Genomic DNA, 16,587 nt, shown 5'->3' with positions numbered 1-16,587 from the left:
CCTCATAAGCTTCAAACGTTCTTCCGATATATAATCCACTATTGGTATGGATCGTACTGATTTTCTAGCAGGATCCATAAAATCATAGAGGAAGTATTCGGTCTGTCCTACAGGTAAAGGCAAATCAAATATTTTAGAAGCCATTTCCAGTAACTTATTGGAGCCTCTAATGTCTCCCACAGGCAAACTCGCTGTAGGGGTGTGGGGAGGCAACGGCGAAGATGGAGCACCATAATCATCCCATTCTCGGTCAACCATGTTTGGAACTTGAATGAGCTAACACTCCTCAGGCTGGTCATCCGCTTCATTCTCAAAGTAATCATCACGTATTGTAATCCTCCGAGGAGCTGGTCTCTCTTCCTGAGAAGCAGGCAGTAGAGTCACCCCTGGTGGTGGTGATTAAACCTGAATACCCGGTCACACAGGCGTTAGTGGGGCTGGAGCGTGAGAGTCCGTAAATCTACTGTAGTAATCATGGAGCATGTGCCTAAGGTCGGTGACCAGGGAGGCTGGCACCAACATGGTATCTCTTCGTACCTCCCTTTGCTCCTCGTAAGCCTCATATAGATAATGCTCCTGAAATTCAGCCTTCATTTTCTTGGATCAGCCTTTAATACGGTAGAGCCCTCTTTTTTATGTTTCTTCTCAGCGGAAGATGGCCCAGGATTTCTTCAACATCAGATCCAGAATCTGATCTGGATCTTTTCTTCTGCAGCCATAACAACAATCTAGTTTCCCTGTCTTTGAGGGTTTTGGCCGAAAAGGTTCTGCAGTGTTTACAGTCCTTAGCAGTATGTTTGCGATAAAAGCAATAGAGATAGTACTTTGGGTGGTGGGTCTTGTTGGAAGTCTTACCTTCCAACAAGATCTGCTGGGTCTAAAAAGCCTTTTCTTAGATCCTTCTGACATTTTGGAAGCCAAGTAGAAAGAAAACCAATACCTTGAGGTGAATTCAGCAGGGTCAAAATTCCCTCACTGACAAACTGAGCAGTGCTCAGGGAGACTCCCTTATACTCGACGTGCAGTTAGAAATCAAAGATATGGTGGCTATGCTGGGGATTTGAGGTTCCAGGGCTCTTCTCCGATTAGTTAACGTCTAGACCTACATAAAGATGCTGATGGCGGTTAAAGTTTTCCTTTCCTTTTGATGGTTTCTAATGTACTTTTATTGTACTGGTTTTCTAACTACCACAAGACTCCCCCATGATGACAGAGAAGTTTCAAGCATGTGAATCTATAAAAGATTCACTACAGGAGAAACAGAGACAGAACAAAGTCAAAAGCAAGTCTCTCTTCAGTAGGTGTGAAGTGATAAGCTGTATGTCTTTGTTTCCCCTCCAATGCATTCAGTTGTGAGGCTCCAGATAGCTCCCAGCAAGGATACTCAAACAAAATAAGGCCTTGGACTTTGTCTTGGGCCAGCAGGAATTTATAATAAGAAATCCCCCTCCTTGTTTGTATATTGCTGCTCGGGAATGAAAGCAGACAACGTGCAGGCACTGCTGAAAGTGAAAGCGACCCAGTGCCCGAAACCTACACCGGGATGAATTCAGCATATTTTGGTAGGGTCCAGCTTCTTGGAAGGGTGGATGGCATTTACTGTCTGGAAATAGTGGGTGGACGCAATCTACCCGTGTGTATCCCCAAAGTGTGCCCTGCTGTCTTGGCTTCTTGTGCCTAGAAAGACAAATACTACAACTACACCTCAGGGAGAAGCTTACAGGCATCACAAACAAAGGGGTTGAGAAACTAATAGGGAAAAACACCATGTACATTTTTCACAATTCTTTAAACAAACAATAGTAATAAGGAAAATGAACCAAGGACAAAAATAAAGTGCTAGAAGTAACGTGCTGAAAAAATGTTTTCACAATTTATTTTTTAAAACAGCACAGACGGAGTCTAAAAAAAAACTGAACAGAAGACGTTGGTTGATTGACTGGGGTGAAGTCCAAGATTCAGCACAGCCACCATCCCCTGGCTTCTAAGTTCTTTTAGAAGGGCAATCTGGTACAGTTGCAAGGACGACGTACACAGGAATCGAGAGATTGGGTCGTATGAAAAAGAAAAATGTTACAGCATTTAGGATAGCGACCTGGATTTAGTTTAAAAACTATGAACATGCTGAGAATGCCCATCTTTTTTTTAAAGCATATGAAGCATCCTTACCTTTCTAAAATGTGGAGGCCCATAGACTGTTTGAATTCGGCACAGATTTTTTCACAACTCACAAGCATGGACCTTTTGGGGTCAAATAAAATTCACAGACGCCAGCCTTAAAGACAATCTATACACTTTATTTGGAGATTCCGGTTTTGTTTTCATTTCTGGAATAACATCACAGACAAAAAATAGAAGCGACTCTCTGAGCTCATGAACGTTATGCACATAAAATGCAGAAAAACACGGGTACAAAACTAGTTGCATCTGTCACTGTTCATTATCATACAATATTTCAAATGTTTATATACAAGGATTCTAAGTAAGAAATCCTAAGACGAGATGAGGGGAAGAGAAAAAGGCTGTGCTAAATTGACAGGTGGGATGACAAGTTTTTTCTGCACACCCTCTTTCTGAGGGGCATTGCTGGGGTAAGTTGAGATGTGTGCTGTAAATTCAAAATCACTACATTGAATTTTAAAGATGTTGAAGCTCTGTGTCTTAACTTATATCTTGTCCTGCACCACCCACGGCCATTGGTAGGGTAAGGACGCAAGCTGTGCTGCATGATGACCTATAATGATGCCAACTTCATTATTGGCTTTTAAAGCGGTGTCACAACCACAATAAAATATTAGCCCCTGATCCCAAAAAGGATTAAGACGGTCAGAGACTCCTCCCAAAACACTTCTTTCTCTATCATGTTCATTATGTTGGGGGTTTGGGGATGGCTATGAAATGCCACATACAATGTTTGGAGGCAGGGAAGTAAGGGGTGGCGGTGCAGGTGGTGGAGGGAATTGAGCAGAAAAGCAAGGCCCTGAGCAAAATAGTGCCGTTAGTGCAGTGCCTGAAGAACCCAACTGCACAAATGTTTGCAGTTGGCTTCAAGTGAGCTCCTAATGCTCACAATCTGTTGCCCCATTTTAAAGGCTATGGTCCTCTTGGTCAAATGGACCACAGAGGATCAACATGCATCCAGTATGTAGTGTATCTGGAAATATACAGTAAACTGATGGGAAGAACTGGGGGTAGGAAAATAACTGAAACATAGCACCTACTGCAGAGTTGGCATGTGGAATTGGAAACAAAGTGTGAACTGAGACTAGACATCTGGCTTCGACTGGAAGCTGGCACCAGAGCAGGGCAAGGACAAATGGAGAGTGGCAGAGCAGAAATCATACACTTGGAGCAGGAGTTGAGATGGTACTATCACTTGTGGGAGGTTCAGTGCTTGGTCTAGACAACTGTCATGAAGCTGAGTAGGCACCAGGCCAACACCAATATCCGGTGGCAGACATGCAAGTGACCATTCCTTTTAAGGGTCTAGCATTTGCCAGATCCAACAAAAAATCATTAATGATCTTTGACGTTAGCTCTAAGTGTTGGAATGCTTCACAGATAGACAAGCCTGCATTCTATTGTTTAAAAAAAAATACTTTTACTGGCCTTGTAGCTGGATCTCAACAAGTCACTTGACACGACCTCAAGATTCCAGAAGACAACATTATGAGATTTATTACCTAGCTATCCCACTTAGAGAGAGGACCTACTTTCCTTTTTAGGAGGCTGTAGTCTTGCAAGTCGATCCGCAGAAGTATTACTGCACTTTTGTTCTGCAATATGCATATTTCATAAATATTAATTCTTGCACATAGTTGCATGTACTACCACTCAGTAGTTGCAAACAAAATTTCGAGAAAACCAAGCTGGAATATCTGGGCCCAACACTACATGGCAGGAGAGTGCACAGCATGTGAATAGGAAATCAACAGCTAGAAGACGGGAAGATTACTTCGAAATGTTCAGTCAAGCTGAGAATTTTGCTTTAGAATCAAAATTCGGGCAGGAGTTCCTTATGAAGATATGTAGGCACTTCTGTGTCGCTGTTGTTCAGCTTTTACATTAGGGAATATTAACAGTACCACTGTTTCAATTTCAAAAATTGTAAATATTTATTATATACCAGAATCAACCAGGATTGCAAAGGTATGTCACTGCCTTTCCCTACAGTGCAGCCTCAAAAGTAACAAACAGTTGACAGGTCAGTCTATTCCTTTAATTGTTGCCGAAATGCAATTCTGATATTAGAACAAATATGAAGCTGCATTCTGCATGCAGGCAATTTAATGAATACCAAGAAGATATGTAAAGAAATCGATGAATGCAGCAACAGGTTTTGCACCACAAGCATTTCATGAAACTAACAGCTGTCCTCTAGAGCTAAACGTAAATAGTTAATGAACTAACTAATCTTGCAATTCGCGTGCTCCTAGGGAGAGGTCTCAGCCACAGTAAAAGCAATTTTCTAAGGTGCACTTTATACTTTAAATTACACACACACTGCCTCAAATTAAGTACCCAAGTGCTTAATCATCAAGCTCTCAAGAACGTTCCATGGTTGACATCGGAGGAATGCATGCACCCAGAAATTGCTTTCTGATAAGGGTTGCTAACTAATTCTGCAGTGGAAGACAAAATAAAGTTACCTCCATCTGTATTCAGTCAACCCTCTCTGAAAACTGGGGCATATGCCAAATTACTATGTTAGGAAGGTATGCTTCTCACTGGGGTGGGCAAATATGTGGTCTACCCCGGAAGAGATTTGTCCGAGTATATCTAAAAAGTCGCTAGTTGTTGCCCTCAAAGAACACAAATTTGCTATGTTGACCCAGAGCTTGAACTCATGTTGCTTGACCTCAAGGTTCCTGGATGTTAAGCAGCAATACAAACTAGAATTGGTTTTGGATAGCATTCAATCATTTATGGCAAAAAAAATTGTATTTACAATTTGGGCATGGCACGTTACCGCTTCGTGGATTTACGAATAAATGGAAGGGTGTAAACAAAGCTGATTGTCCTGGCTGCTTTGCATCGAAGAAACAGAACTCCACGTAATGTTGTTTTACGCTAGGCCCAGATCGAGGTGGGTCTTCCAACTTTGTAGGAATATGGGGCTTAGAAATTATGCTGAGGTGTTTAGGTTACTTAAATATGAAACGCTTCCAGTATTTGCAGTGGTCACCTCGAAATTTTTACACGCAATGTGGTGCATACGTAAAAGCATCCTTAAGGGGAATGAGTTGGATAGTAACTATATGTTACCACCTGGTTTATAAACATATCTGTTTTTATAGCTTTCTAGAGAATGGTCTCAAATATTTTAGCTTGGTAAAGTCATTTTAATGTTTTGCGTCTAAATTATTTTTTTATGAAAACAATTCGTTTTTGTTCTTAAAAGGTCTAAAAAATTCTCTAGAATGTGACTTGGAACTACATGTATGCTGAACTCTGAGGGGTTGGAAAGATCTATACAGATAGCTAGTATTATAATTTGAACTAGCTTTGTTATAAACCTCTCAACTAGAGATGATTGTAATACTTAAATACGAATCACTGCCTCTGTGTCCTAACATATATTTTAAATTTTGTTTAATTGTACACGCGCTCTGCTTTTAAGGCTTATATAGCCGAAATAAAGTTTCTATTGACTTGACTTGCTAAATTACTGAAATCTGAACTTTGGCCAGGATAGATGGTCCCAGCAAATATGGGTCACCCTACACCTACAATATGTGTATCCTGTGTCTGGAAAATATCCCAACTGCCCAAATGAGAGTTGGTTTTAACTCATTACTTTATTACCTACTTCCTGAACTTCCTTTCCATTTTAACTGGGAACCATAAGCTTCATATCAGAGGGACTGCATTTACCATCACATGATACTATGACACGTTTAGCCTACTGTTTGAAAATGTAATTATTATTCAAGCTATAAGCAGTGCAGTTGAGCATCTGAAGTGGCTCCGAACAAACATGTCAGCACTAAAATAAAAAGTTAAATTAATCTTTCTCTACTCCTGGCACTTTTCAGATCAAAGGGGGACATTTTCTTTGCAGTGTTGGATGATCTGAAGAATCATGTGGATGAGTGGGGATTGAAAAGCATAAGGAAAAGTCCCTGAAAGTTCCAAGAAGTTGTGTTTGTAAAAGATTTTGACAATCTTATTGGAAGCTTAACTTAAGGAAAATATGAGCTCCTCTACATCTTATGTGAAGCCTATTTTAAGGACAATATGAACTCTTCTAAAGAAGCTTTCACCTATACAGTACTCTAAGAGAATCTGTGTGCTCTCCAAAAAAGAGAGAGAGAGAGGCACTCGTTATTAAAGTAGATCCTAGCTGCCAAAATAACATCCCTTTGAACAAGCAGTTCAGATTCCCCCACCCTACCACCACTACTACTTGTGGCAGCTCCACATGATAAACAGTCACCAGTAACTCAAATCCAATGATCGTCAACATTTCTGCAATGAATGCACACAATTCAGCAATGCACAAGGGGCTGGTTGTGTACAGAGCTCAGGAGTATACATGCCTAACATACTGACACATCCGTCAGAAGACTAGCCAACAGCCGAATTAAAGGCTTAATCTTGAAGAATGGCACTTCTTTTTTCATGGATGGATAAACGACTGCAGTTTCCCAAAAATTCATTTTGGTGTGCAGGAAAACAAATAACAGCAAGTGTTTTCCGTTAATATACTGAAGGTCTTAACTTGGAAGTGATGTTGAAGTACCCAGAAGTCCATGTAAAGTTATAAGCAAGCATCCTCCCGTAACAACTGGGCAGCAACTAAGGCAGTTGGTAAAAGCTTTCAGTGCTCTTATGCTACTTAACCGCATGCAGGCCCGGACTGGCCATAGCGGGCGCCGGGCAATCCCCCGGTGCGCTGCAAGGCTGGGGGCCGGTTTTGAGCCACTGGTGGCCGATTTTGATACAGGGCCGTGTTTTGCAGCATAGCTGCAAAATCGGCCCTGCAACAAAATCGGGTGAAAACCGGCCCCAGCAAAGCGCTCGGCGGCACCTCCAACCCCCCCCCCCCCCCCTCGAGTGGGGGGGGGGGGCCGGCCGAGCACATTGCCAGGGCCGGTTTTGGTTCCCAGTCCGGCCCTGACCGCATGCGCGGTAGCGGTTTTCCCGCTGCGCGCTGCGTTTTTAAAAACACCGCGATACATGACGAGCTCAGCTTGTCATCAGCGTGCGAGCGTCGTCGCTCATGACGAGCGCGGAAGGGGTTAAAGGCAAAATCTTGAATAGGAAATGCACTTCTCCCACACGTCCAAGCCATTCTTAGGAACAAAGTAATAAAGTTTAAATGGTAAATCTGTGGAGTATATTGGTGCTGAATAATGTTTCTTTGGTACCCAACTCAATGATGCTCATTTTATTATTCGTTCTACAAATGGTATCAAAGATCTTCCCAAAAAAACAGTCCGATCTTGATCCCCATTGGCTATTTTTAATGACTGATCAAAGTTTTGCAACAGAGTGGTAAGAAAAAAAGAAAAACGTTAACAGATAGTTTGGTTCTTAAGCTTGTCCCTATTATAGATTACATGCTGTGTACTTTCTGCTTTGTAGTTGGGCTCAGAATAGAATTTTGTTTTTCTGAAAGTTTAAAATGTTTGCATAGCGCATGGAAGTGCCTTGCATAACTCATGAGATGTTGATATGAAGACGCTAACAGTACAGTATTGTCTTGTTCCCGGCGAGGGAGGTACCCTACTTAGATTCCAAAGATGTGATCTGTGAAATCTTTACTCACTAACACATAAGAATAACGGAAGCATGGGAATGTGGGTGAACTTGAATAAAGCGATGCAACTCTCTGGACCAGAAGAAAAATAGTTAAATATAATCTTAATTTTCCATCATGGGTATCATTAAATCCATTAAAAAAGAAATTAGAAGACTGGATTAAAAAATATGCTGCTGAGAAAGCCAGTAATGTGCTCACATAGAGCTGCTTTTATGTTTAAACCCCTTCTGACACTCCCAGCAACTACTGGCATATGCCTTTCATTTTCCCACTACAAAACTTCATTTATTAATAACCACGGGTGGAAGTAAATATTCCAACTGTTTTCAGATTGCAAGTCTAACTGGAAAAGTTTTGTGAACTTTCCCAAATTGCTTTTGTATTTCCTCAACAAAGCCCACAACTTCCTCTAAGTCTGTAGAAAATAATTTCTCACTTAAAATTCCACCATACCAGTTGACTTTTAAGGACAGAAATCCCACCGTGGTGAATCTGTTTATTAGAAACAGGCTTTTGCCTTTGTAATTTATTTGACTTTGCTATTTGTATTCCCATGTTGCATCCAAGGCTGCTAGTAATAGTGAATCAGGCACTGAATTTAACCATCAATGTCTGGGATTTCAGAATCCCCAACATAGGCAGGATATTCTGTGTCTACGGATACTCTAACTTCATTAAAATAAATGAAGGCCTCATGACTGCCAAAATGACAATACAATGCTGTGATTACTTTTCTAACCATTAGAGGAAAACCAGTTTGAGCTGGACAAAGCTAACTATTCATTTCAGAGCATGTGGTGAACTGAGTAAACATGGACGATGACTCCAGAAGAAATGCCTCACATCAAGCAACTCTCCTTATGGTTAAGGCACACCCCAAGTCACTCTTTATACAAACGATGGTATAACATAAATTAAAAGAACTTTAGTCTACTCCAGGGCCCAGAAAAGCAACTTCAATTAAATAATTGCTGGAGGTGCCTGGATGAAAAGGGGCCATAGAAACTGCCTCACTAGGTGAGATGGTTTTGGGAAGCTCTTATCTAGCAAATTTCACATTACTAGGAGCTCTTTTAAGACCACCAAAAAAATAACAAGAAAGAACAGAGGATGGTAGGGGATGGGTTGATCATTGCAGTTACCAACATTTTCAAAACCGTCAGTTATTTTACAACAAGACCCCCTTACTCTCACGTCTGCCAAAACCTGACTCATTCAGAGGTAATGGTCTATCAAGAAAGAAACAACTTACTTACACTTTAACTACACTTCTCCAAGCATTGGTATTTTTCATACTGACTTGCTCAGAGGTAAAGGTCTATCAGGAAAAAGAAACAACTTACTTACTACAGTTCTGCAAACACTGGCATGTTTCATAAATTTGCATGCTGAACTTTATTTCCTGTTGTTGAGCTGGAGTCCCAACGTGGTTTGCAACAGTAGTAAAAACCACTAAACGTGGGACCGTGTATTGGGTAGTACACATGCTTCATCAAAAAGCATCCCAACTTCAGTTAATGAGGAGAATGTGCTCTGAACTTCAATGCCGCTGGAGACCACTGTACCTCAGATTTCAAATCACAGGTGTGGAATGAGAAATACTAGCTGGGCTTCTAACTGGGTAGGAGACAGGACTGCACATGACGATGTAAGATACCAACACTGTAGCTATGGGTAAGTAACGTGTTTCTTCACCCTTATCTGATCATTTACAGAGTCGCAAGCTTGAATCATAACAGCTAACTACATACGCATCCTTACTAATCCTAAATAAACCAAGGTAGGAAAATAGTCTCCTCTTACGGTATTTGGACGGACTGTCTACCCTACTGCCAATTGTCTCTCAACATCCATTTCTAAACAGTAGTGCCTTGTGAATATATGAAGACTGTTCGATCTGGTCATCCATCAAACAGCCTACAGAGGAACAATCACATCAAGGGCAACCGGCCATGCCAACCTCTTGTGGCATGACCTTTCACTTAGGCTTGTAGATGGCTGTAGTGTTGCAAAAGATGACAGCAGCTGCTATCTAACTTGCAATCTAGAATGGTGCTGCAGCCTTCTAATGGGTGGCCCACAGTCACACCCAGCTGGTATCTCAGCCTCAATGCCTTACTTCTTTTAATGTAAAATGTAATGCTTCTGTGATGAATGAGGTGATCTTACCACTATTTTTTAGGTTTCTGAAAGCAAGACCTAGGGACCACTGTTTTTTTAAAGTGAAAATCCTCTGGAAAATTAGGAATAAACGTAAGCATTGGTTTGTAGAGTCTCTGTCCTAAAACTTCAGAATATGTTCCTGGATTGTAAAGGTCTTCAACTCGCTGACCGTTCTAGTTGAGGTGCTTCCTCAAACAGCAGCCTTCCCATCCAAGAATTACATATGAGATCTCCTCTGTCAGGCTTTCGTAAGTTAAAATGGAACTGTATAGCAAACGTATGCAAGTGGATACTTGCACGCCAGCGGGAAGGCCCTAAACAAGCCTTTTAATAGGTCTTAGAATATGCTTTCTGTGAAGAGACGTTGTGCCAATGGAGTGCCATAACCTAGATATTCTCAACAGATGAACTCTCACTGAGAGTGGAATTAGCCTTTATTGGTACAGATAAAGATAGCTTTAGCAGGTAGCATAGTTTATTGTGTGACTGACTATATGAAGGCCTATATGCAGGCTTTGCATGGAGCACCACACAGAACACCTTATTTGGCCTTCTGATGTATTCACTATGGACGGTGCTCTTGCCTGAGTGAGAATATGTGGAAATTCACCAAAATGTGTATGAGTGGAAATCCGAGGTGTTGAAAAGCCAGGTCGTTAAGCTCAGAGATGCTGGGTCGGAAGGGTTGGTGGGGGATTGGAGTTGGGCTCCCAGCTGGATGTGGGATTCTTCTGACAGGGGCAACTGATCTCCAAACCAGTGATGTCCAAGTAACGACAGGATGACAAGTATGATATAGAGCGGTTTTCCTTTCGATCTTGATGGTGGTGTGCAGGGTATGGGGAAATGCATGAAAAATGTGCACAAATGTCCCACACCAAGTTCTCAAAAATGCATTTAAGCTCAACACCGGGTACCAATACCTGCAGGCATAGGACCAGCATTTCCTGTCGATCTGGGTGGCAAAGAGATCCAGTTGTAATTTGCCCCAGGTTTCCAGTTGCATCTCCTCTCTTTTTTCTGTGAACACCATGAGCCTTTTAGCCCCATTTCTCCAGGCGTGTGGTTATGCTGAATGTCCTTTTCCAGGGGAGCTGATACTCATCAGAGAAAACAAAAGGACTCCATCCCTCCTGGTTTGTGGAAGAACACAGTTGTTGTTGAGATGATAAAGGCCAAAATGTCTTCTGGTGTTAAATGATTTTTTTAAATGTATTTCCTTATTTGGTCGAAGCAGTTGTAACGTTGCATCTCTGACTCCCTCTCCACAAGTAAGTGTAACCTGCCAAGTCTATCGGGAGGAGAGTTAGCTGGGGAAGACGTTGCATTGCTGAAGCAGAGGTAAAGTAGTCCTCCCATTTATCTTCTGGTGCACCTTCTAGCAATCTTCTTCAACCTCAGCTTCATCATGTTCTGTGGTGTCAGACTCCCCTTGAGTAGGAGCTATGAATGAAGGTAATGGTGGTGATTGATTAAACAATAGAACCGGATGTTACGGAGGCGAGGGGAAGGTTGGTGGCTGCAGTGGAGCGGGCTAGAGGTGATGTGTGTTGGGGGATCTTATAGAATAAGCTTGCGTCATATTTTCAAGTATATGATGAGGCCAAAAAGGAACTGGAGCATTTTGGAGGTAAGAATGGCACAGCTCTTCAGTCTCTCTAGGCTCTTGAATGTCCTGGTCATCATGGTCAAGGTGCTTCTCGTTATACTGACATTTTACATGTAACTAGCCACAGTACAATCAGGGCTATATGGTACTTTTATCTTCAGCCTCATCTTAGGGTCTTAAAGTGTGCTTGCAGCTTCACTGCACTCTGCTTGGTGAAGTGTGGCAAGGAAGCTGAGAACACGCTGTTTGATATAAGAGTGATTGTGAACATCTGCTTAAAGACAGTCTAAGTACACCTTCTGTGGTCAACTGGAATGTTGTTGGGGGAGACAACAAGAGGACCACATTGACGAGGTAGTAACAGGAAGACTGTCTATTGACAGTGGCAAAGGTACCAATGAAGCGGCAGTAATGTGATGTGGAAACTTACAGGACGTTGACAAAATTGCAGGCAGTGTCTACCCAAAGAAGGGCTGCGCTGATAACTTACTAGTAGATAACGTGGTTGTCAATGTCCATTTATTTGAGTATTCAGCTGCCCTATCTCTAGACTCAGAGAACAACCAGTTCGGTTTATATGCCTTGTTGAAGACTGGTTTTAAAATAGAGGTCCTCAGATTAAGATGCTTTCAGAAGCTACACGTTTATAGAAGTGTCTAAATTAGAGCATTTTTGTGCTTTTTTGAGAGAATGGGGAAGGACTCATCAACCCATCCCCAGAAGACAGACTTCTTTAAATGAAGCTTTGGTCAGGAAATGACAGCACTCTCCTTGTTTTCAAGGGTCACAGTGGAACTCTGCAGCATATTTTGCAATGCCTATCCCTGTAGTTAGGGTACAGACAGTAGACTCATGCAGGTCCATTGTACAGAATTTCTTCTGCCCACAGGTAGCATGGGCCGTAGTAGAGCCTTATTTAAGGGATTCAGCCATACTGATAAACGGGTTGCCCTAGCCTAAGCAAACAAAAACACAACTCGTCAGATGTAGAGTTCTAGAGCAATGGGCGAGGTGGCCACAAGAAATTAAAATCAAAAACAAACTAAAATCATATTAGCTTTAAGTTAGGAGCACAGCTGTCAAGGGTCTCCCTTCACACAACAGATACGGCAGAAATCTATGCTACTGTGAGCTATAGGGGGGGCAGGAGTTCAGAGCACGTTCGCTTATTCGGCTACAGATCTGATGTTTTCCAATCAGTGAAAGTGATGTTAAATACACTGTTTTACAGCCATTCAGGGCATGCTAATGTTATGCACTGCTACTTATCCTACCTCAGAAATGTTCACATGCTCTTGGGAAGAACACATGGCCTTGGGAAGGGTAAGAATGTAATGACGGACCCTCACCCTACATAGCTGGGTGAGGAATACCAGTACATACTGGGCATTTAATCTCAACCACATATGGCATTCCTTTGAAAGCTCCACAAAGTCTCCCTGTTATTTCACCGAACCTGAGTTTTGGCTAAGCAAACTGTAACGACTAGGATCAAATCCACCTTCTCCCAAGCTAATGATTTCCTCCCACAGAACACATATTTAGCAAAATGGACATCCGACTACTTCTGGCCTGAGCTCGCAATCTTTTTTCAAGTTGATCGAGCAATGGGCTCGTTTGTTTACTCACATGTTCTGGATTAAGATCCACACACTGTCACACCTTTGGCCATATGTCTTTGGGTGTACTCACATGGCAAAAAGGAAAAGGGTAAAAGCCACACAAAAATATCACTAAAGGCTGTCTATGCCCAGCTAAGGTGCATAAAAATGGATGGCAGCAAAAGTGCCTCCCCGACTCGGAGGACTGCCATTCTTATCTAATGCCTCTTGTAGTGTTACATCTGGCTACAAAAATACAATTCTTGTTCCCAAAAGCCAAAAAATAAAATCTACCAGTGTGTGGAGGAGGAAGCTCGTCTAAACTGATAGATGCTGAGGCGCGCTCCCAGCCCCCCAAGCAGCACGCACTCAGTGTAGCTTCTGCCCTCCAGATAGTGTGCGCCTGATAGGGGATCTGATATGACATTGGCTTCAAAACCCCACCAATAAATATGTTTTTTTTAGTTTTGAATTGCACAGCGATGGAGCCCCCGGCCCGGACCACATGCCCCAGGTCAGAACTCATCGTCCGAGCTGAGCAGCAGCGTCTTCTCAGTGTCATGAGTGCTGGAGCAGCTTTGGGACCGGGAGATTACATGGCCATGTTCCAGTGTGGCCTGCTGTGTGTACTGTTGGTAGGCTGGAGAGAAATTGTGAATTGCGTCCTGCACAATGTCATGGGGGTTCATGGTCTCCTTCAGACTGCTTGAGATGCTCTTCATGGGGGCAGCACGTCCTGTGGGGAAGAGATGGAGGGATAGGAGAGTCAGTATGCAGAGCAAACAGAAGTGCATTCACAAACAAACATTGACATGGAAGCAGCCACAAAGTGTAAAGGCAAAAAAAATACACCTAGTGCGATGTTGGAATATGGCATCATAGAGTAGTGTAGATTTAGCTTTAGCATAGCAAATCTGAAAGCATTAAATAATCTATCTAACCAGACCAGCTTTTGAAACTGAGTTATCTATGTGTGGCTGTGCAAACCGACTAACAGTTGCTTGGTTATCCTAATGACCTGAGAATGGTCAACATAGTACATAAATACGTAAGGGAAAGTTAAGTTACTTGTAATCCAAGTTCTGCATCACAGGTACCTTTAGTAAACATATGAATTTGCAGAGTATAGGATCGTGGAAAACAGATGCAGTCGCCACTGTGTAGTTCTAATTAGGCCAGAGTTTCCATAAGAAGAGTATTTTTTGTTTCTCTATTAACAGTGGTGCCAACTGATAAATCTAATAAACTTGAAATTTGATAAATCTTCACAAACTTCCCCCCCCAGTTGTTTTTTTTTTAAATATTCACTTTGGCTCATTCAGGCTAACCCAACAGGGAGGGGGTAATGAAAAAGACAAGAAAAGAAAAAGGGGGGGGGGGGGAGATGGCGGGGGTACACAGTGCTCTTCGCATGTTAATTCCCATAGCTAACTTTCCAATACAGAAAAAATGTCTTAACGGAATTACACCAAATTTGGCAAACATGACTTTACTCAAAAAGCGCGCTTTTTGTGAATTGGTGTATATATATTCCGCTTTTTGAGAAATAGTGTTTAAAGAGGGACTCTGGTTGAGCACGAAGGGGTTAAAAAGTAAGGTATATCTGAATCGAAGTTCAGATATGCTCCGATTGACCGATTTAACCCCTTCCATGCTCATGACGGAACTGTTCCGTCATGAGCTACGGTTGAGCTGTGCTCATGACGGAACCGTTCCGTCATGACCACGCCCGTTTCTATTACGGCCCAGCACCGGAAGGGGAAACGCGGTCGCGCTGAAGAGGTTAAAGGGGACTAACCAATCCTGATTGGCTGGCCACAACAAACAGCACGTTGTGGTAGCCATTAAAGGATTCATAGGCATTGTCCCTGCGCCCTTTAAATAAATAAATATATTAGGGTGAGCACGCCCTGACCCCGCTTCCAAGGTGTGTGTGTGAAAGGGGTAGGTCCCCAAAGGGACCTCCCTAATTGGCTGACCATAAAATGTTTTGGCAGCTATTACAGGACTCTGGGACATGGTCCTCACATAAATACATTGTACTGAATGTTAGGCTTTGAGGATCACATAAAGGACGATAATAGATTTTAGTCATAATATCAATCATGTGCTGGTATACTCATTTAAGGACTTCTGGATTTAACCCTGTGAAAAATGATGGCCCCTCAATCATTACCGTTGTCTAGGGAGAAGGGAAGGGTATCATAACTCACTTGGGACATCGCCCCATCGCGAGTCAGGACCCCCCACACATTCAACTATGGTAACACATCAGTCAATAAACGGTTAATTAAAAATCACAATAGTACCTAAGCAACACAGTAATCACTACAGTTCTCACCAGGCGAATTTCCCAAATATCTAATGTTTTTCCATTTATTTACAATACTTAAAAGAAAAAGAAAACCCTGCTAGAAAAGAAAAGAAAACATCTCTTTACAGCATTCTATAGAATCCTGCACTAACTAACAAGTTACCTAACTTTCGGTAATGCCTTATCTGGTAGAGATTATCTAGGCGCATATTCCTTACTTTAGAATTATCCCCAGGCGTCAGACTGCATCTAGAAAATGGTTGTGAGCAGTAACCCTGCGTGCCGGTAGGTGGCGTAGTTCGGCTTTGCATGGAGTCACTCATGCAGGAAGTGATGTTCGTGGTGCCTCTACAGGCGCCACCTAGGCACACTGACTTCAGTTATTTTTGTGGCTTTCCATGCCAGAAGCGCGGAGCCACGTTGTAAACTGACCAATAATGTAGAATATCAGGGCTCTGAAAGGGTAAAGACCTTTACCTAGCAATCTGTTCGTAGAGCAGAGAGAATGGGAGGAGGAATCTGTGGCTAGATAGAGTCTCTACCAGATAAAGCATTACCGAAGGTAAGTAACATGCTTATATGATAGAGAATTCTGGCTGTGGATTCCTGAACTTAAATAGATACCAAAGCAATACCTCCCCGGAGGAGGGTCTGTGGACAATTTCACACAAGGAAGTTCTGCAGGACCGAACGTGTCCATCCCTACGGACCTGACTGTCCAGACAGTAGTGTTTAGTAAACGTGTGCAGGGAAGCCCACATTACTGCCTGACCGATGTGCTGTACAGGAACTCCGCGAGCTAATGAAGCAGCTGCACCTTTAGCTCTTGTGGAGTGAGCATGCAAACCCTTAGGGGGTTGTTTCTTAACCAATGTGTCGCAGATTTTAATACAGCACACAATCCACTGGGAGATGGTCTGCCTCTCTACAGCTCATCCTTCCTTTGCTTCAATATAATCCACGAAGAGTTGGTCATCCATACCCAATTTGTTTGTGAGGTCAAGGTAGAACAACAATCTCTTTTTGGGTCCAGACGGTTAAGTTGCTACTTTTCCTTAGAGGGATGACGCGGAGAGTAAAAAGTAGGCAGTGATGGATTGGTCTATATGAAATGGAGTGACCACTTTCGGGAGAA

The 16,587-nt window shown here is 42.4% G+C and overlaps 1 protein-coding gene across 4 annotated transcripts in view; it reads right to left on the bottom strand.

Moving 5' to 3' along the window:
* Positions 1-2,276: 2,276 nt before the first annotated feature.
* TMEM184B (transmembrane protein 184B) overlaps positions 2,277-16,587 on the bottom strand; it is a 506,709-nt gene continuing 492,398 nt past the window's right edge. For all 4 annotated transcript variants that reach the window (XM_078683706.1, XM_078683698.1, XM_078683697.1 and 1 more), the window contains exon 9: positions 2,277-13,874. In XM_078683706.1, coding sequence (XP_078539832.1) covers positions 13,654-13,874 — 221 coding nt within the window. In that variant the 3' untranslated portion in view covers positions 2,277-13,653. The remainder of the gene's footprint in view (positions 13,875-16,587) is intronic.

Source organism: Lissotriton helveticus, chromosome 1_1 (assembly GCF_964261635.1).
Source record: "Lissotriton helveticus chromosome 1_1, aLisHel1.1, whole genome shotgun sequence".
Lineage (NCBI taxonomy): Eukaryota > Metazoa > Chordata > Amphibia > Caudata > Salamandridae > Lissotriton > Lissotriton helveticus.
The sequence above is the reverse complement of the archived record's forward strand: the minus strand, read 5'-3'. Positions and strand labels throughout refer to the sequence as shown.